The 20,575-nt window shown below is 42.2% G+C and overlaps 1 protein-coding gene across 2 annotated transcripts in view; it reads left to right on the top strand.

Moving 5' to 3' along the window:
- The first annotated feature begins 10,936 nt into the window (after positions 1 to 10,936).
- Positions 10,937 to 20,575, top strand: part of LOC124037674 (single-stranded DNA-binding protein 3-like) — a 137,639-nt gene continuing 128,000 nt past the window's right edge. The window contains exon 1 of one of the 2 annotated variants that reach the window (XM_046352620.1): positions 10,937 to 11,112. In XM_046352620.1, the coding sequence (XP_046208576.1) occupies positions 11,057 to 11,112 (56 nt within the window). In that variant the 5' untranslated portion in view covers positions 10,937 to 11,056. The remainder of the gene's footprint in view (positions 11,113 to 20,575) is intronic. The other variant, XM_046352621.1, reaches the window with a different exon arrangement.

The raw sequence follows: 20,575 nt of genomic DNA, 5'->3' as shown, positions 1-20,575 counted from the left end.
AGATGAGGCATAAAGGACAGAAATTAACAAAAATACATACGTCAAAATATAAATACAAATTGCAAGAAGAAAGAAAAACAACAAACACATTCAACAGTAAAAAGGTCCTTAATCAGCTTTATGAATTGGTCACCAAAAAAGAGACACCAAAACATCAAATTTAAGAACATTGTTCCACAAATAAGGTTCTCCGTAGAGGCCAAAGGAATTTCTAGTTAGCCATCCCTGAGATGAAAACATAACAAAGTATCAACCTACTATGCGTGACATCAAAGAGGGCCAACCAACTTTCTGGTAGAGAATGCAGTGATGAGTACTAAAATGGTTGCCTGTAATGAAACGCAGCATGATATAATAAACTGCATCTAATGGCTTTAAGGAAGTGGCAGCTGTGTTCATATAGATGATGTCACCATAGGCTAGGACCGATAGGAACCTGGACTGAATATTCTGCTTTCTACTATTTAATGAGAGGCAGGACCTATTTCTACAGAAGAAGACCATTTTTGTTTTCAGCTTCTCATCAATATGCTTTTTAAAATACAGCTTTTCATCTATCCAGATGTCCAGATATTTGTAAGCAGAGACACGATCAATATGGACTCCATCTAAAGTAAATACGCTAAAATAATCTGAGTTATTTTGATACACACAAGAGAACAATATACACCACATGACCACAAGTATGTGGACACCTGCTTGTCGAACATCTCATTCCAAAATCATGGGCATTAATATGGAGTTGGTCCCCCCTTTGCTGCTTTAACAGCCTCCACTCTTCTGGGAAGGCTTTCCACTAGATGTTGGAACATTGCTGCGGGGACTTGCTTCCATTCAGCCACAAGAGCATTTATGAGGTCGGCACTGATGTTGGGCAATTAGGCTTGGCTCGCAGTCGGCTTTCCAATTCATCCCAAAGGTATTAGATGAGGTTGAGGTCAGGGCTTTGTGCAGGCCAGTCAAGTTTTTCTACAGCGATCTCGACAAACCATTTCTCTGTGTGGACCTCACTTTGTGCACATTGTCATGCTGAAACAGAAAGGGCCTTCCCCAAACTGTTGCCACAAAGTAGGAAGCACAGAATGGTCTAGAATGTCATTGTATGCTGTAGTGTTAAGATTTCCCTTCACTGGAACTAAGGGGCCTAGCCTGAACCATTAAAAAAACAGCACCAGACCATTATTCCTCCTCCACCAAACTTTACAGTTGGCACTATGCATTGGGACAGGTAGCGCTCTCCTGGCATCCGCCAAACTCTGATACATCCGTCAGACTGCCAGATGGTGAATTGTGATTCATCACTCCAGAGAACGGGTTTCCAATGCTCCAGAGTCCAATGGCGGCAAGCTTTACACCACTCCAGGTGACGCTTGGCATTGTGCATGGTGATCTTAGGCTTGTGTGCGGCCATGGAAACCCATTTCATGAAGCTCTCGACGAACAGTTCTTGTGCTGACGTTGCTTCCAGAGGCAGTTTGAACTCCGTTTGGAATTCAGTAGTGAGTGTTATAACCAAGGACAGACATTTTTACGTACTATGCACTTCAGTACTCAGCGGTCCCGTTCTGTTTAAAAATATATATATTTGTACCTGGCCAAGATAAAGCAAAAATATATATATTTGTACCTGGCCAAGATAAAGCAAAGCAGTGCGACAAAAACAACAACACAGAGTTACACATGGGATAAACAAACATACAGTCAATAACACAATAGAAAAATCTGTATACAGTGTGTGCAAATTAAGTAAGGAGGTAAGGCAATAAATAGGCCAATAGTGGTGAAGTAATTACAATTTAGCAATTTACACTGGAGTGATATATGAGCAGATGAGGATGTGCAAGCAGAAATACTGGTGTGCAAAAGAGCAGAAAAACAAAAACAAATATGGGGATGAGGTAGGTAGTTGGTTGGATGTTCTATTTACAGATGGGATGTGTACAGCTGCAGTGATCTGTAAGCTGCTCTGACAGCTGACGCTTAAAGTTAGTGAGGTCGATATAAGTCTCCGACTTCAGTGATTTTTTGCAATTCGTTACAGTCATTGGCAGCAGAGAAATGGAAGGAAATGCGGCTTTGGGGATGAAATATACCTGCTGGAGTGCGTGCTACGGGTGGGTGTTGCTATGGTGACCAGTGAGTTGAGATAAGGCATGGCTTTACCTAACAAAGACTTATAGATGACCTGGAGCCAGTGGGTTTGGCGACAAATATGTAGCGAGGACCAGCCAACGAGCGCATACAGGTCGCAATGGTGGGTAGTATATGGGGCTTTGGTGACAAAACAGATAGCACTGTGATAGACCGCATCCAATTTGCTGAGTAGAGTGTTGGAGGCTATTTTGTAAATTACATCGCTAAAGTCATGGATCGGTAGGATAGTCAATTTGTTTGGCAGCATGAGTGAAGGATGCTTTTAGATTTAACTTTGGATTTTTTTTAGTTATTTTTTTTATTTCACCTTTATTTAACCAGGTAGGCTAGTTGAGAACAAGTTCTCATTTGTAACTGCGACCTGGCCAAAATAAAGCATAGCAGTGTGAACAGACAACACAGAGTTACACATGGAGTAAACAATTAACAAGTCAATAACACAGTAGGAAAAAAAAATGGGCAGTCTATATACAATGTGTGCAAAAGGCATGAGGAGGTAGGCGAATAATACAATTTTGCAGATTAACACTGGAGTGATAAATGATCAGATGGTCATGTACAGGTAGAGATATTGGTGTGCAAAAGAGCAGAAAAGTAAATAAATAAAAAACAGTATAAAAACAGTATGGGGATGAGGTAGGTGAAAATGGGTGGGCTATTTACCAATAGACTATGTACAGCTGCAGCGATCGGTTAGCTGCTCGGATAGCTGATGTTTGAATTTGGTGAGGGAGATAAAAGTCTCCAACTTCAGCAATTTTTGCAGTTCGTTCCAGTCACAGGCAGCAGAGTACTGGAACGAAAGGCGGCCAAATGAGGTGTTGGCTTTAGGGATGATCAGTGAGATACACCTGCTGGAGCGCGTGCTACGGATGGGTGTTGCCATCGTGACCAGTGAACTGAGATAAGGCGGAGCTTTACCTAGCATGGACTTGTAGATGACCTGGAGCCAGTGGGTCTGGCGACGAATATGTAGTGAGGGCCAGCCGACTAGAGCATACAAGTCGCAGTGGTGGGTGGTATAAGGTGCTTTAGTGACAAAACGGATGGCACTGTGATAAACTGCATCCAGTTTGCTGAGTAGAGTGTTGGAAGCCATTTTGTAGATGACATCGCCGAAGTCGAGGATCGGTAGGATAGTCAGTTTTACTAGGGTAAGCTTGGCGGCATGAGTGAAGGAGGCTTTGTTGCGGAATAGAAAGCCGACTCTTGATTTGATTTTCGATTGGAGATGTTTGATGTGAGTCTGGAAGGAGAGTTTGCAGTCTAGCCAGACACCTAGGTATTTATAGTTATCCACATATTCTAAGTCAGAACCTTCCAGAATAGTGCTGCTAGTCGGGCGGGTGGGTGCGGGCAGCAATCGGTTGACGAACATGCATTTAGTTTTACTAGCATTTAAGAGCAGTTGGAGGCAACGGAAGGAGTTTTGTATGGCGTTGAAGCTCATTTGGAGTTTTGTTAACACAGTGTCCAAAGGGCCAGATATATACAGAATGGTGTTGTCTGTGTGGAGGTGGATCAAAGGATCACCTGCAGCAAGAACGACATCATTGATATATACAGAGAAGAGAGTCATTGAACCCTACCCCTAGAGACTGCAGAGGGCTGGAGATTTGACACACTGAACTCTATTTATTTTATTTAACTAGGCAAGTCAGTTAAGTTCTTATTTTCAATGGCGGCCTAGGAACAGTGGGTTAACTGCCTGTTCAGGGGCAGAACGACAGATTTGTACCTTGTCAGCTCATTTGAACTTGCAACCTTTCTGTAACTAGTCCAACGCTCTAACCACTAGGCTATCCTGCCGCCCCTCTATCTGAGAAGTAGTTTTTGAACCAGGTTAGGCAGTCATTTGAGAAACCAAGGCTGAGTCTGCCGATAAGAATACGGTGATTGACAGAATCGAAAGCCTTGGCCAGGTCGATGAAGACAGTTGCACAGTACTGTCTTTTATCAATTGCGGTTATGATATCGTTTATGACCTTGAGCGTGGCTGAGGTGCACCCATGAGCAGCTCGGAAACCAGATTGCATAGTGGAGAAGGTACGGTGGGATTCGAAATGGTCGGTGATCTGTTTGTTCACTTGGCTTTCGAAGACTTTAGAAAGGCTGGGAAGGATAGATATAGGTCTGTAACAGTTTGGGTCTAGAGTGTCTCCCCCTTTGAAGAGGGGGATGTCCGCGGCCGCTTTCCAATCTTCTGGAATCTCAGACAATATGAAAGAGAGGTTGAACAGACTAGTAATAGGGGTTGAAACAATGGCGGCGGATCATTTTAGAAAGAGCGGGTCCAGATTGTCTAGCCCAGGTGATTTGTAGGGATCCAGATTTTGCAGCTCTTTCAGAACATCAGCTATCTGGATTTGGGTGAAGGAGAAGCAGGGGGGCTGGGTCAGCTACTGCGGGGGTGCAAAGCTATTGGCTGGGAAATGTTTCTTGATATTCTAGATTATCGTGGATTTATCAGTGGTGACAGTGTTTCCTAGTCTCAGTGCAGTGGGCATATGGGAGCAGGTGCTCTTATTCTCCATGCTTTACAGTGTCCCAAAACGTTTTGGAATTAGTGCTGCAGGATGCAAATTTCCATTTGAACAAGCTAGCCTTTGCTTTCCTTACTGACTGTGTGTATTGTTTCCTGACTTTCCAGAAAAGTTGCATATCACAGGGACTATTCGATGCTAATGCAGTATTCCACAGGGTGTTTTTGTGCTGGTCAATGGCAGTCAAGTCTGGAGTAAACCAAGGGCTATATCTGTTCTTAGTTCTACATTTTTTGAAAGGTGCATGCTTATTTTAGATGGTGAGGAATGCACTTTTAAAGAAAAAACAGGCATCCTCTACTGACGGGATGAGGTAAACATCCTTCCAGGATACCCGGGCCAGGTTGATTCGAATGGTCTGCTCGCTGAAGAGATTTAGAGAGCGTTTGACAGTGATGAAGGGTGGTTGTTTGACCACGGACTCATAACGGATGCAGGCAATGAGGCAGTGATCGCTGAGATCCTGGTTGAAAACAGCAGAGTTGTATTTAGAGGGCAAGTTGGTCAGGATGATATCTATGAGGGTGCCCATGTTTACGGATTTGGGGTTGTACCTGGTAGGTTCCTTGATAATTTGTGTGAGATTGAGGTCATCTAGCTTCGATTATAGGATGGTCAGGGTGTTAAGAATATCCCAATTTAGGTTACCTAGCAGTACGAATTCTGATGATAGATGGGAGGCAATCAATTCACATATGGTGTCCAGAGCACAGCTGGGAGCTGAGGGGGGTCTATAACAAGCGACAACAGTGAGGGAGAGATGGATCTTTAAAATTAGAAGCTCGACCTGTTTGGGCGTAGACCTGGATAGTATGACAGAACTCTGCAGGCTTTCTCTACAGTAGACTGAAATTCCACCCCCTTTAGCAGTTCTGTCTTTTCTGAAAATGTTGTAATTGGGGATAGAAATGTCAGAAGTTTTGGTGGCCTTCCTAAGCCAGGATTCAGACACGGCTAGGACATCGGGGTTGGCGGAGAGTGCTAAAGCAGTGAATAAAGCAAACATATGGAGGAGGCTTCTGATAATAACATGCATGAACCCAAGGCTTTTACAGTTGCAGAAGTCAACAAATGAGAGTGCCTAGGGACACACAGGGCCTGGGTTAACCTCTACATCACCAGAGGAATAGAGGAGGAGTAGGATGAGGGTACGGCTCAAGGCTATAAGAACTGGTCATCTAGTGCTTTGGGAACAGAGAATAAAAGGAGCAGATTTCTGGGCGTGGTAGGATAGATTCAGGGCATAGTGTACAGACAAGGCATTTAGTGACGATTAGAGAGGTTGCATCTCTGGAGGCGCCAGTTAACCTCTTGCTCCTACCTGACACGCAGGCGTCCCATCTAGACATCTGGAAATGCAAATGCGCTATGCTAAATGCTAATAGTACTAGTTAAAACTCAAACGTTCATTAAAATACACATGCAGGGTATTGAATTAAAGCTACACTCGTTGTGAATCCAGGCAACGAGTCTGATTTTTAAAATGCTTTTCGGCGAAAGCATGAGAAGCTATTATCTCATAGCATTTAACACCCCAAAAGACCCGCAGGGGACGTAAACAAAATAATTAGCATAGTCGTCGCTACACAAACCGCACAAATAAAATATAAAACATTCATTACCTTTGACCATCTTCTTTGTTGGCACTCCTAGATATCCCATAATCACTATTGGGTCTTTTTTCCGATTAAATCGGTCCATATATAGCCTAGATATCGATCTATGAAGACTGTGATAAACGGAAAAAAATAGCGTCTTGTAACGTCATTTTTTTAAATTAAAAAAGTCGACGATAAACTTTCACAAAACACTTCGAAATACTTTTGTAATGCAACTTTAAGTATTAGTACACGTTAATAAGCGACCAAATTGATCACGAGGCGATGTATATTCTTTAGCTGTCCGTCTGGAAATAATGTCCGGGTAAATCTCAACCAAAATATCCGGTCGGAGACCAAAAGAACTGCGCTGCCTTGCGTCTGTTTGACCAAGAAACAAATAGTAGGCAAATGACAAGACTCTAGACATCGTGTAGGAAGCTGTAGGTATTGCAACCTCAGCCCCATTAAATGTGGTTCACCTTTATCAATGGGTTCAAGTCGCGCATGGGATATATTTTTCCATTTTCAGTGATCAGATTTTCCTGCACTTTTCGATGAAACGCACGTTCTGTTATAGTCACAGCCGTGATTTAACCAGTTTTATAAACGTCTGAGTGTTCTCTATCCACACATACTAATCATATGCATATACTATATTCCTGGCATGAGCATCAGGGCGCTGAAATGTTGCGGGTTTTTTAACAGAATGTTTGAATAAGTAGGGGGTAGGAGTAACAGGTTAAGCTAGGTGCAGTCTCCGCATGTGTGGGAAGTGGGACAAGGGGGCTATCTGAGGCATGTTGAGCAGGATGAGGGGCTCCGCAGTAAAATAAAACAATGAGAGCTACCCTAAACAACAGTATTCAAGGCATATTGACTTTAGAGAGAGGCATAAAGCAAGCACAGGTGTAGATTGGGAGAACTAAGACAACGGGTGAGACAACAGCGGGTAAACAGCTAAGACAACAACAACAGGTTAATGGCGATGAATGGGCAGAGAGGGTCAGTTAGCTACACACAGGGCCTGAGTTCGAGGCTGGGGTCGACAAATAAACAAAATGAAGTACCGTGTTAATGAACAGTCCAGTAGGCATCAGCTGTGTAGCCGAGTGATCATAGGGTCCAATGAGCAGCACTAGATTAAACAGGGAGCAGTTCGGTAGTCGGTTATTGGGTGGGAGACACAACGTTCAGGAAGCTAGCGGGCTGGGGCTAGCAGATGGATCATGACCAACATCCATGATTCAGAGGCCGGTTGAGAGCACATCGGCCGAATTAAGTCAGCAGACCAGTCGTGTTGGATCGGCGGGGCTCCGTGTTGACAAAGGGTCCAGGCCAATTGGCAAGAGAGGTATTGTAGTTGGTGTACTTCGTTTGCTAGCCGGGAGATGGGCCTAGCTCGAGGCTAACTGCTGCATGCTTCTGGACAAGAGCGTTAGCCACAATAGCCACTCAGTAGCAGCTAGCTAGCTGTGAAGATCCAGTGTAATGGTCCAGAGCTTGCGGCAAGAATCTGGTGATGTAGTGGGGGAAAAAGCAGTCTGATATGCTCAGGGCTGATATCGCGCTGTGCAGATAGGCAAGTATTATCCGGGCTAAAGCGGCTGGTGTCCGAGTTAAAGTTAAAGACCGCTAACAATGACTAAATAGTTCATAGCTAATTAGCTGGCTAGCTTTTGATGTCTAGCTTCTGATGAAGGCTCCAGTTATAAGGTCTAAAAAATAGCAGATCTGTACCACATTGGGTGAGGCGGGTTGCAGGAAGGTATGTCTAATTCGAAAATGGAAGAAAGAAATTGAAATATAATGAAATGTATACAAAAAAGGAAAAAACGGAATATTTACATGGGACAAAAACAAACACGTCTTACTGCTGCGCCATCTTGGGATATGGGCTGTGAGCTTGTGTGGCCTACCACTTCGCGTCTGAGCAAAGTTTTCCAACATTTACTGTTTTCCAACATTTAGAAGGATCCCCAGCAGCTAAAGATAGAGCTTAAAAAGTAGCTTGATTTAGCTTTCTTAATCGAGATATTACATCTGTTTCTCAATTGTCTGAAAGTTGCCAGTCCACTACAGAGTCAGTTTTCCTTGCTTTGGTCCAGGCCTGATTTCTTGTCTGAATGAGCTGAGATAGATCTAACCCTTGGTTTTCTTCTGAGCTATCTTTGACTCTGAATTGTTTAAAAGGTGCGTGTTTATCTGCCAGAGGAATAAATATGGAGATATTTTCAAGAGCCAACTCAGGATCAGGAATACAGGAGACAGTGGCAGAGTAGAACATGTCAAATTCCTCGAGGAGAAAACTTTAAAAAATGTCTCTTATTAATCAATTAAACAAGGATTAGTATTTTGCTGTTTCATATCTCTAATATATACTATGGGAAAATGATCACTGAGATCAAATGCAAATTTTCCACTAGACAATATTTATAGGCGTTATTTGTAAGATTTAAATCAATCAATGAGGAGTTAATAGAGTTTTTCAAATTTCGCCGTGTGGGTTTTGAGATCAGTCGAGTCAGATTAAAATCAATGCATATACTCTTATATTGATTTGAGGCCGGGGATAGCCAATCTAGATTGGCTATCCCCGGCAAACTCCAAAGACAGAAAAGGTGGTAAATGCTCAGATATAGTACCCACAGCATCCGCAATGGCAGCAGGGGTCGGTAAATCCCAGCAACAATTAATGTGTATTCTGGTTTATGGACACATCTTCAACCAAATTTGTGTGTTTGATGACCTTGGGAACAGAAATATTTAAAGATTGGGATGCCAAGAACTTATATTTGACATATATGGCCACTCCTCCCCTTTCTGTAATCTGTCACATCTAAATACATTATAATAATTTACTTCAATGTCTTTATTAGAGACAGAACCATTTAACCATGTTTGAATGTCAGGACACGAGTCCTGTACCCAAATGTCAATTTCATCCATGTTTGAAATCATACTTTACACATTTACGTGCATTAGCCCAAGCCCCCTACAAGATGTGCTCTGCGCTCCCTGTCTCTGGACCCAAAAGAGGCCCCAGCACCAACACACACACACACACACACACACACACACACACACACACACACACACACACACACACACACACACACACACACACACACACACACACACACACACACACACACACACACACACACACACACACACACACACACACACACACACACCTTTCCTAAGGCAGGTGCTGAGAAATGTGCTGGGGAAGGAATCCATTGGCTCTGCATTAAATTATTCAACCTGTGATTAATTATCATTTGGCCCCCCCACAATGGGAGGTGCTGGGGGAATTCCTCTGCTGGACAGCAATTTATAGATTTTTTTCTTCCAACTGTAGAATATCTGAAATGGTTGCTACACTACACATATCCATTGTGTTTATATTGACCTTGTATAACAAAGACGTTTGCTACAGAGGAAGGTTGCTCTGTGCAGTGTGGTGGTCTATGAGGGTTATTTTTAACCATATCAAAAACATAAATAATTGAACCTGAGTAGCTTCACCCTCAGCCACTTAGGATCTTAACGATAGAGGCAGAACGTAGCTATTCAATTCGATCATTAGGTTGACAATGAGAGTAAGTTGAGGCAACAACTGACAATAAGAAGGGGGGGGTCAGTTGACTTTTTAGGTCTCTAGGTGGAGGTTACTCGACAGGCAAAGGCTACAACTCTCCAGACTAGCTGCCTGCTTTACATTCACTCCCCTTTAAACCCCTCTCATCATCAACCTCAGCTCTTTGATACAGGTCATGGCACCAATGTAACCGACTGGTTTACACCCTGGCTGTTGATGCTCACCACTCCAACTAGCTTTTGGTCTGGAGACTACAATGTTTTTTATGTCTCAGACAAGGTTCCTCATCATGTGATTCTATGAATCGCTAAAGAATTGCTACAACACAAAGCAAAAGATGACAACAACTGCTACAACACTAAGCACGCACTAAATATCTACTTTGGCTCACCAACAGGCAAACTTATGTCCTCATTCAAAAATAATAATACATACTTGACTCAGTTGCGAAGCACAACACTGTAACTGCTACATTTGGGGAGACTGCGACTCATTATTTTGATACGTTTTCACGCAGGCAGTAGCCTTTCACATCATGGTCAGTTTGGCTATTTGTGTAATTCAATTAGCTACCATGAAATGTATTTGTCCAACCCCTCAGCTACCTAGGACTGCTCAGTAAATTAAGTCAATGTTGCTGTGCGGATAAAACGGGCTTGAGCCTTTGGTCAATCCAGTAGTCTTTTTGAATTTATGATTTGAGAAATGTAAACCATCAATTAGTGATAGGGCAAAAACCAAAACGTGCCCCCCTTGGGATCCCAATGGGCGAGTTTGGGAAATGCTGGCCTAAATGGAAGACTTCAGTTTTTCCTACCTCAATTCTTACATGTTTCTGAGGTCAGTAAACAAGAAGCGTGTGCGTTCCCCTTTAAGAAGCCCCCACCTTCCTTTAGCGGAGGGAGTGTGAATGCATTCTCGAACAGCGGTTGAGGGGGAAAAAAATCCACCATCGGTCTGTTTCAAGTTCCCCCAATAGAAACTGTGCCTGATTTGTGGCCAATGTTGGAGATGTGAAAAAAAGGAGGAGGAGGGGGGAGGAGGAGGAGGAGGATAAGGAAAAACACTAAAGGGGTAGCTATGGAGATAGAACGTTTGGCTGGCTGCTTTCTTTGACAGGTGTTGAGTGGGGTAAAAGTCTTAAAACAGAATCCAGCATGTACGCTAAAGGTAAAGGAGCTGTCGTCCCTTCCGATAGCCAAGCGAGAGAAAAGTAAGTGAATTATGCACTATTTAAGAGTTTTACCTGGTTAAAAGGAAGCTCCAACTTTCTAAACTATAGCTACCATAATGTATAGGTCTGTACATTACTCGCTTGCTCTCCTGAGTGTTGTTTTCTCCCGCGATGGTACGTCTCTAACTTTTTTTTTTTTTTTTTAACTTTGTCGTTATTTTAGATATTTATTAAAACATGATCGCAACATTATCGCAATCAACCGAATAGTTGTTCATTTGGGGTTATAAATGTATCGTTGTCTAGAATTTAAATATCAAATATAGCGCTCATGCAGCGATTGCAATAAATAACATAATTGCTACTTCGAACAACGATGTTGTGCATGACATTCTATTTTAGAAGATATGGAATCTGAGTGTTGTTTTTCCTGTAAGCAGTTGCATGCAGCATGGACGCTGACTCACATATTGTTTGAATGTGCAAAGTTTTGAGACTCGTTTCTAGTGATTTTTAAAAATGCAATTGACCCATACAGTAGGTTTACTAGATCTTCTCTACACGTCTTATTATAGATTTCCTCTTACTCTATTCGTGTTAATGAAGAATTTGTGCTGGACATCCCACCTGAGCAAATGAAGGGAAGTTCTGACTTGTCTGTTAAATAAACTTTAGTTACAGCTACGTAAACTTGTAAGCGTGGTATATGTAAGCAATGCAGCCGAGCATCAATGTTAAGAGGAGTGTTACTGTAAAATGTGTGTAAATATACAACTGATACATGTTTGAAAAGCCTTGGACTAACACTTACAAACGAAATAACCTCAATCCTTTTGAAATAATTTGTCCAAATATCAAAGTGTCTAATGTATGTGGCTTTGAATATTAATAACGGCTATATCATAGTACAAGCTAAGCCTTTATCCTCTTTGGGGGAAGGCAAAGAAACTGCCATAACTTTTAAAGTGTCAAATGAACGATTTTGATTATAAGTGGAGGCACAGATTTTAACCAGTGCTTTGCATAAAGGCAACATCTCATGTACTTCGTTGCTTTCTTTGCGACACAAGCTATTGTGTTGTGATCCTGATATGATCTTCACTTCGTTACATTTTTAGCCTTCACACACGATGTAACGATGACTGTTACAACTATGAACCGAGTTTCTTGTCCCAAGATCACAAAGATAATGTGGAGACTTCATCAAGACACCCGTATAGCAGTGCTATCTCGTGTTGCTTTTTTTTTCTCCTGCATGAATAAATACAGTACGTTTATCATGGAGAAACAGTACCTAATTTAAAACTCTCCTATGTAGGTTTTTGATGCTTATCCAGATGTTTGTATTTTGTTTAAAATATACAGTACCAGTCAAGTTTCGACACACCTACTCATTCAAGGGTTTTTCTTTATCTGACTATTTTCTACATTGTAGAATAATAGTAAAAGCTCAACACTATGAAATACCACATGTGGAATCATGTAGTAACCAAAAAACTGTTAAACAAATAAAAAATATATTTTATATTCTTCAAAGTAGCCACCCTTTGCCTTGATGACAGCTTTGCATGCTCTTGGCATTCTCTCAACCAGCTTAACCTGGAATGCTTTGTCGAAGTTGCCTTCATCCTATGGCTGACTGTGTGGGGATCATGATGATGAGGATTACTTGTAGGCTTTCCTGGGTAAAAATTCACATTAGGAAATCAGTCAATTGAAACCAATTAGAATTAGTCCCCCCACACACACACACACTAAAGGGATTTATTACAGACAGATACTCCTCAGCACCCCCCTTGGGCTGGTGTGGTTACACGTGGTCTGCGGTTTTGAGGCCAGTGGGACATTCTCTAACATGACGTTGGTGGCGGCTTATGGTTGAGAAATTATCATTACATCTCTGGCAACAGCTCTTGTTGACATTCCTGCGGACAGCATGTCAATTGCATGCTCTCTCAACTTGAGACATCTATGGCATTGTGTTGTGACAAAACTGCACATTTTAGATACCTTTTATTGTCCCCAGCACAAGGTGCATCTGTGTAATGATCTTGCTGTTTTAATTCGTTTCTTGATATGCCACACCTGTTAGGTGGATGGATTATCTTGACAAAGGAGAAATGCTTACGAACAGGGATGTAAACAAATGTGTGTACAAAGTTTGAGAGAAATGAGCTTTTTGTGTGTATGGAACATTTCTGGGATCTTTTATTTCAGCTCGTGAGACATTGGACCAACACTTTCATTTTTTTGTTTTTTTTGTTCAGTGCCTTCGGAAAGTATTCAGATCCCTTGACTTTTTCCACATTTTGTTACTTTACAGCCTTATTCTAAAATTGATTAAATTGTTTTTTGTCCCTCATCAATACCTCATAATGACGAAGCAAGAAAAGGTGTTTAGAATTTTTAATAGATAATGGGTCATAAATAAAAAAACACTGAAATATTACACAATATTCAGTACTTTGTTGAAGCACCTTTGGCAACGATTACAGCATAAAGTCTTCTTGGGTTTGACGCTACAAGCTTGGCACACCTGTATTTGGGGAGTTTCTCCCATTGTTCTCAAGCTCTGTCAGGTTGGATGGGGAGCGTTGCTGCAGAGCTAATTTCAGGTCTCTCCAGAGATGTTTGATTGGGGTCAAGTTCGGGCTCTGGCTGGGCCACTCAAGGACATATCAGAGACTTGTCCAGAAGCCACTCCTGCGTTGTCTTGGTTGTCTGATGTCCTAAGAACTAAAGCAGGTTTTCATCGAGGATCACCCTCTGTACTTTGCTCCATTCATTGCCTCGATCCTGACTAGTCTCCCAGTCCCTGCCACTGAAAAACATCTGCACAACATGATGCTTTCACCATCATGCTTCAAAGTGCCAGGTTTCTTCCAGACGTGACGACTGGCATTCAGGCCAAATAGTTCAATTTTGGTTCCATCAGACCAGAGAATGTTGTTTCTCATGGTCTGAGAGTCTTTAGGTGCCTTTTGGCAAACTCCAAGCAGTCTGTCATGTGCCTTTTACTGAGGAATGGCTTGCATCTGGCCACTCTGCCATAAAGGCCTGATTGGTGGAGTGCTGCAGAGATGAGAACCTTCCAGAAGGACAACCATCTCCACAGAGGAGGAACTCTAGAGCTCTGTCAAGAGTGGCCATCAGGTTCTTGGTCACCTCCCTGACCAAGAATAATGAAGGCCATTGTGTTCTTGGGGACCTTCAATGCTGCTGAAATGTTTTGGGACACTTCCCCAGATCTGTGCCTGGACACAATCCTGTCTCGGTGCTCTGTGGACAATTCCATCGACCTCATGGCTTGGTTTTTGCTCTGACATGCACTGTCACCTGTGGGACCTTATATAGACAGGTGTGTGCCTTTCCAAATCATATTCAATCAATTGAATTTACCACAGGTGGACTCCAATGATGTTGTAGAAACATCTCAAGGATGATTAATGGAAACAGGATGCACCTGAGCTCGATTTAGAGTCTCATAGCAAAGGGTCTGAATAGGGTGTGTTTATTTTTAATACATTTGCAAAAACCTGGGGGGTATAGTGTGTAGATTGATGAGGAACAAAATGTATTTAATACATTTTAGAATAAGACTGTAACGTAACAAAATGTGGAAAAAGGGCAGGGGTCTGAATACTTTCCGAATGCACTGTACATACTATGAGATTGGAATGATACTGTGAAAGTTATGATAACGCTCTTTTAGTATAAGAGCTGTTTGAAAAGACTGCCTAAAATGTTTTTGCATTGGTATTATGGGGCATTGGTATTATGGGGCATTGGTATTATGGGGCATTGGTATTATGGGGCATTGGTATTATGGGGCATTGGTATTATGGGGCATTGGTATTATGGGGCATTGGTATTATGGGGCATTGGTATTATGGGGGGCATTGGTATTATGGGGCATTGGTATTATGGGGCATTGGTATTATGGGGCATTGGTATTATGGGGCATTGGTATTATGGGGCATTGGTATGGGGCATTATTATGGGGCATTGGTATTATGGGGCATTGGTATTATGGGGCATTGGTATTATGGGGCATTGGTATTATGGGGCATTGGTATTATGGGGCATTGGTATTATGGGGCATTGGTATTATGGGGCATTGGTATTATGGGGCATTGGTATTATGGGGCATTGGTATTATGGGGCATTGGTATTATGGGGCATTGGTATTATGGGGCATTGGTATTATGGGGCATTGGTATTATGGGGCATTGGTATTATGGGGCATTGGTATTATGGGGCATTGGTATTATGGGGCATTGGTATTATGGGGCATTGGTATTATGGGGCATTGGTATTATGGGGCATTGGTATTATGGGGCATTGGTATTATGGGGCATTGGTATTATGGGGCATTGGTATTATGGGGCATTGGTATTATGGGGCATTGGTATTATGGGGCATTGGTATTATGGGGCATTGGTATTATGGGGCATTGGTATTATGGGGCATTGGTATTATGGGGCATTGGTATTATGGGGCATTGGTATTATGGGGCATTGGTATTATGGGGCATTGGTATTATGGGGCATTGGTATTATGGGGCATTGGTATTATGGGGCATTGGTATTATGGGGCATTGGTATTATGGGGCATTGGTATTATGGGGCATTGGTATTATGAGGCATTGGTATTATGAGGCATTGGTATTATGGGGCATTGGTATTATGGGGCATTGGTATTATGGGGCATTGGTATTATGGGGCATTGGTATTATGAGGCATTGGTATTATGGGGCATTGGTATTATGGGGCATTGGTATTATGGGGCATTATGGGGCATTATGGGGCATTGGTATTATGGGGCATTGGTATTATGGGGCATTGGTATTATGGGGCATTGGTATTATGGGGCATTGGTATTATGGGGCATTGGTATTATTATGGGGCATTGGTATTATGGGGCATTGGTATTATGGGGCATTGGTATTATGGGGCATTGGCATTGGTTGGTATTATGGGGCATTGGTATTATGGGGCATTGGTATTATGGGGCATTGGTATTATGGGGTATTATGGGGCATATTATGAGGCATTGGTATTATGGGGCATTGGTATTATGGGGCATTGGTATTATGGGGCATTGGTATTATGGGGCATTGGTATTATGGGGCATTGGTATTATGGGGCATTGGTATTATGGGGCATTGGTATTATGGGGCATTGGTATTATGGGGCATTGGTATTATGGGGCATTGGTATTATGGGGCATTGGTATTATGAGGCATTGGTATTATGGGGCATTGGTATTATGGGGCATTGGTATTATGGGGCATTGGTATTATGGGGCATTGGTATTATGGGGCATTGGTATTATGGGGCATTGGTATTATGGGGCATTGGTATTATGGGGGTATTGGTATTATGGGGCATTGGTATTATGGGGCATTGGTATTATGGGGCATTGGTATTATGGGGCATTGGTATTATGGGGCATTGGTATTATGGGGCATTGGTATTATGGGGCATTGGTATTATGGGGCATTGGTATTATGGGGCATTGGTATTATGGGGCATTGGTATTATGGGGCATTGGTATTATGGGGCATTGGTATTATGGGGCATTGGTATTATGGGGCATTGGTATTATGGGGCATTGCATGTAGATTGCAGAGTTTATTTATTATTATTTTGAATCCATTTCATAATAAGGCTGTAATGTAACAAAATGTTGAAAAGTCAAGAAGTCTGAATACTTTCCGAAGGCACTGTAGATCCACTTGTCCCGTATGTCCCTTGTCTTGTTGTACATACCACTCCACACATTTCCCTAACAAGGAACATTCACTTATTTGATTGATTGTCATCAGTTTAAGCATCGAACCTTCTGACAGACACTGCTTCATGCTTGTTGGGTGTCTGTGTGTGAGTCAGGTAAGTAGCTGATGGCCAGAGTGAGGATTCAATGCCATTATCACCTAACTAATGACTCTGCCATGCACTGTAAGACAAACACTTGTTTCACTCTCTTTACACTATTGTTAGTCATGATGCTGTCCATGTTGTCTGAAAGCTTGTTAGATTAACTCCTACTTCATTTGGAAATTGAAATGAAAAACCCATATGGTCTCTGTTTGTGCAGGTAGTCCAATTTTTGGCAGAGCGAAGGGGAGACTGGAGAGTCAAGGTGTCTAGTGTATATAACCAATAGTAGAGAATATTCAAAATGGTATAATGGCTAATAAAAGCATTGGAGGAATCTAGGAGTTTGTTGACATAATTACTAACATGTTAAAAAATTAGGGTTGTCAAATGATTAAAATAATTAATCAAGGTGGTGGCATTAGTTAGTTACAAATTCAAATTTGGTCCTGAAGAATGACTTTTCCAGTTAAAAAGTACCTAATTGAGTTACAGGCATACTGTGCTTTGATTGTAAGGGGTGGAAACAATTCTATTCATCAGTATGGTTTAATATCATTTTCACCATAAACAACACAAAAGTCATTGTAACATACAGCTAGCTATATAAGTAGGCCTACTTCCTCTTATCAATGTTCTTGAAGTTTAACACTTGCACACATATTCTCTCTCTCACACACACTCACTCACACAGGCCTACACGCTCTCCCTCCCGAAAAAGACTGTTTCAATTACTGCTGCTTCACACACATCCTCTCACACACATGCACACAATCTTGCACACCCCATTCTTGCATATGCAGCCTACCTTTTGAAGCATCTCTTTGAGTAGCCTATTCCTTTTCAGTTCTTCCTGTGCCATCTAAATTTGTGCATAGCCTAGTCAGTGGTCAAGTTATCATGTTGCTAGCTAGGTAACATGACTAGCTAGCTAAACAATGTTTGTTATCAAACCAAAAAATATTGTCTTGAGTAGTTTAAAACATGTCTGCGACATTAGCACCACGAATACAAGGCAGAAATAAGAAACATAGTTCTGGTAATATTGGGTGTAACTTTTACATATTTTTGGCTAGAGGCAAAACAATGAGACTGATATTTCATCACATGTATAAATGTGAATCATCTGCTTTGTGTTTCCACTCACTACCAAATATGATGGTGAGAGGAAGCCCACTGGCCGGAAGTGGGAGAAGATGGAATGAGATTTAATTTTGTCTGACAAATTTTCTCATCGATGAAACATTTGATCTCAATACAGTTTCTATTCCCCAAACTAAAACCTGTTACGAAAAGAGTGGAATAAGTTTTGTAGAATTGACCCTTTGCCAAAGTTTTAAAAAATTGCATTGTTTAGGAGTGCAAAGGTGAATTGAGTTGTTGCACACATGCACTTCAGATGTATAACAGAAATATGCATTCTAGAACACGCCAGAATGATATTACTAGCTTGTGCTTGGCTCTGCCCGCCATCTTGCTTGTTCGGCCCACTATGACACATCCGTTCCCATTGGAAACGACAGACTATAGCCCATCTTGGGTTAGTTCTAAGAATGTTTGGGCACGGTCTTCAGCGATGTAAAGACGCAGCATTGACTATAGCTGTGTTCCGTGTTGTGTTCTGCACTTAAGTGTCTGTGTGGAAATACATGCACTTAAAATGTTATGTGTAGTGAAGAAATGGAGACGCAGATAAACATGTAACTTTGAAAGTCCTAGATTGAGGGATGGTGTCATTCAAGAAAGTGCTTGTGTAGGTGAGGAAGCGGCCGACGCCTGTGGAACAAGGTAGAACAAGAACGCTGTGCCCTTGTGACGAGAGGAATTAATTACACCTCACACTCACTCTTTCAGCATTGATTTAATTTGATTTGAACTGGGGTTGAATTAGAGGCTCCAACATTCATATGACCTGTTTGTTAACTACAACTCTTGAAGTGTGCTGAGAAACCGGCCATCGCTGTCACAGGGCCCTTCCATTGGATTAATAAAATATATGTTTTTCATCATGAAAGTTGGTAGTGCTTGACCCTGTCACACATGTTGTAGAAGATGAATCCATTTGATTTGAATTTGTGTCTTTACATCCACACCCTCCCCTCAACGCCCCTATATTTGTATTTAGTTCTTGAGGTCTGAATGCAGGGTTTTTGATTTGACACAGATGGTATTGCCGTCTGCGTTTTGGCCTTTTGAGAGACAAAGAACCACAAACTCACGTACGCAAAAACACGCCACTATTTTGTAAAGAACCTCTGATTTCCTCTGCTTTGCTTGAAATAATTATGCTCATATTCAGAGGTGTTAGCAGTCCATTAATTTAGCTTTTTGTTGGATGCTATTCATGCATCCGCACATATTTGTTTTCCCACTTGAAATAAGTGAGACAGTGTAAATATTGAGGCTACGTGCATTAAGTCAGTAATGGGGTTGGTCACAACACAGACAAACTTATGAAGTGCATGTGTGTATGCTGTTTATTACACTGGCCCCCGTATTATAGAAATGTTATAGAGACATGATACACTACGTGACATGGACACCTGCTCGTCGAACATCTCATACCAAAATGATGGGCATTAATATGGAGTTTGTCCCCCCTTTGCTGCTATAACAGCCTCCACTCTTCTGTGAAGGCTTTCCACTAGATGTTGGAACATCGCTGAAGGGACTTGCTTCCATTCAGCCACAAGGCATTTATGAGGTCGGCATGGATGTTGGATGATTAGGCCTGGCTCGCAGCCGACCTTCCAATTCATCCCAAAGGTGTTTGATGAGATTGAGGTCAGGGTTCTGTGCAGGCCAGTCAAGTTCTTCCACACTGATCTCAACAAACCAACTCTGTATCGACCTCGCTTTGTTCACGAGGATATTGTCATGCTGAAACAGAAAGGGCCTTCCCCAAACTGTTGCCATAAAGTTGGAAGCACAGAATGGTCTCGAATGTCATTGTATGCTGTAGCGTTAAGATTTCCCTTCACTGGAACTAAGGGACCTAATCCAAACCATGAAAAAAAACAGCCCCCTCCACCAAACGTTACAGTTGGCACTATACATTAGGGCAGGTAGCGCTCTCCTGGCATCTGCCAAACCCAGATTCGCCTGTCGGATTGCCAGAGGGGGAAGAGTGATTAATCACTCCAGAGAACGCATTTCCACTGCTCCAGAGTCCAATGGTGGTGAGCTTTACACCACTCCAGCCGACGCTTGGCATTGCGCATGGTGATCTTAGGCTGGTGTGCTGCTGCTCGGCCATGGAAACCCATTTCAAGAAGCTCCCGACGAACAGTTCCTTTGCTGTTGCTTCCAGAGGCAGTTTGTAACTCTGTAGTGAGTGTTGTCTGTCCTCGGTTACAATCTTTACACGCTACGCTCTTCAGCACTCACGGGTCTGTTCTCTGAGCTTGTGTGGCCTCCCACTTTGCGGCTGAGCCATTGTTGCTCCTATACGTTTGTACTTCACAATAACAGCACTTAGAGTTGTCCGGGGCAGCTCTAGCAGGACAGAAATTTGATGAAATGTGGCATCCTATGACGGTGCCACGTTGAGTCACCTGTGCTCCTCAGTAAGGCCATTCTATGGCCAATGTTTGTCTATGGTGATTGAATGTCTGTGTGCTCGA

This window comes from Oncorhynchus gorbuscha, linkage group LG06 (genome assembly GCF_021184085.1).
Source record: "Oncorhynchus gorbuscha isolate QuinsamMale2020 ecotype Even-year linkage group LG06, OgorEven_v1.0, whole genome shotgun sequence".
In the NCBI taxonomy this organism is placed as follows: domain Eukaryota; kingdom Metazoa; phylum Chordata; class Actinopteri; order Salmoniformes; family Salmonidae; genus Oncorhynchus; species Oncorhynchus gorbuscha.
Note: the sequence above shows the minus strand (reverse complement) of the source record. Positions and strands in the feature narration are given on the sequence as shown.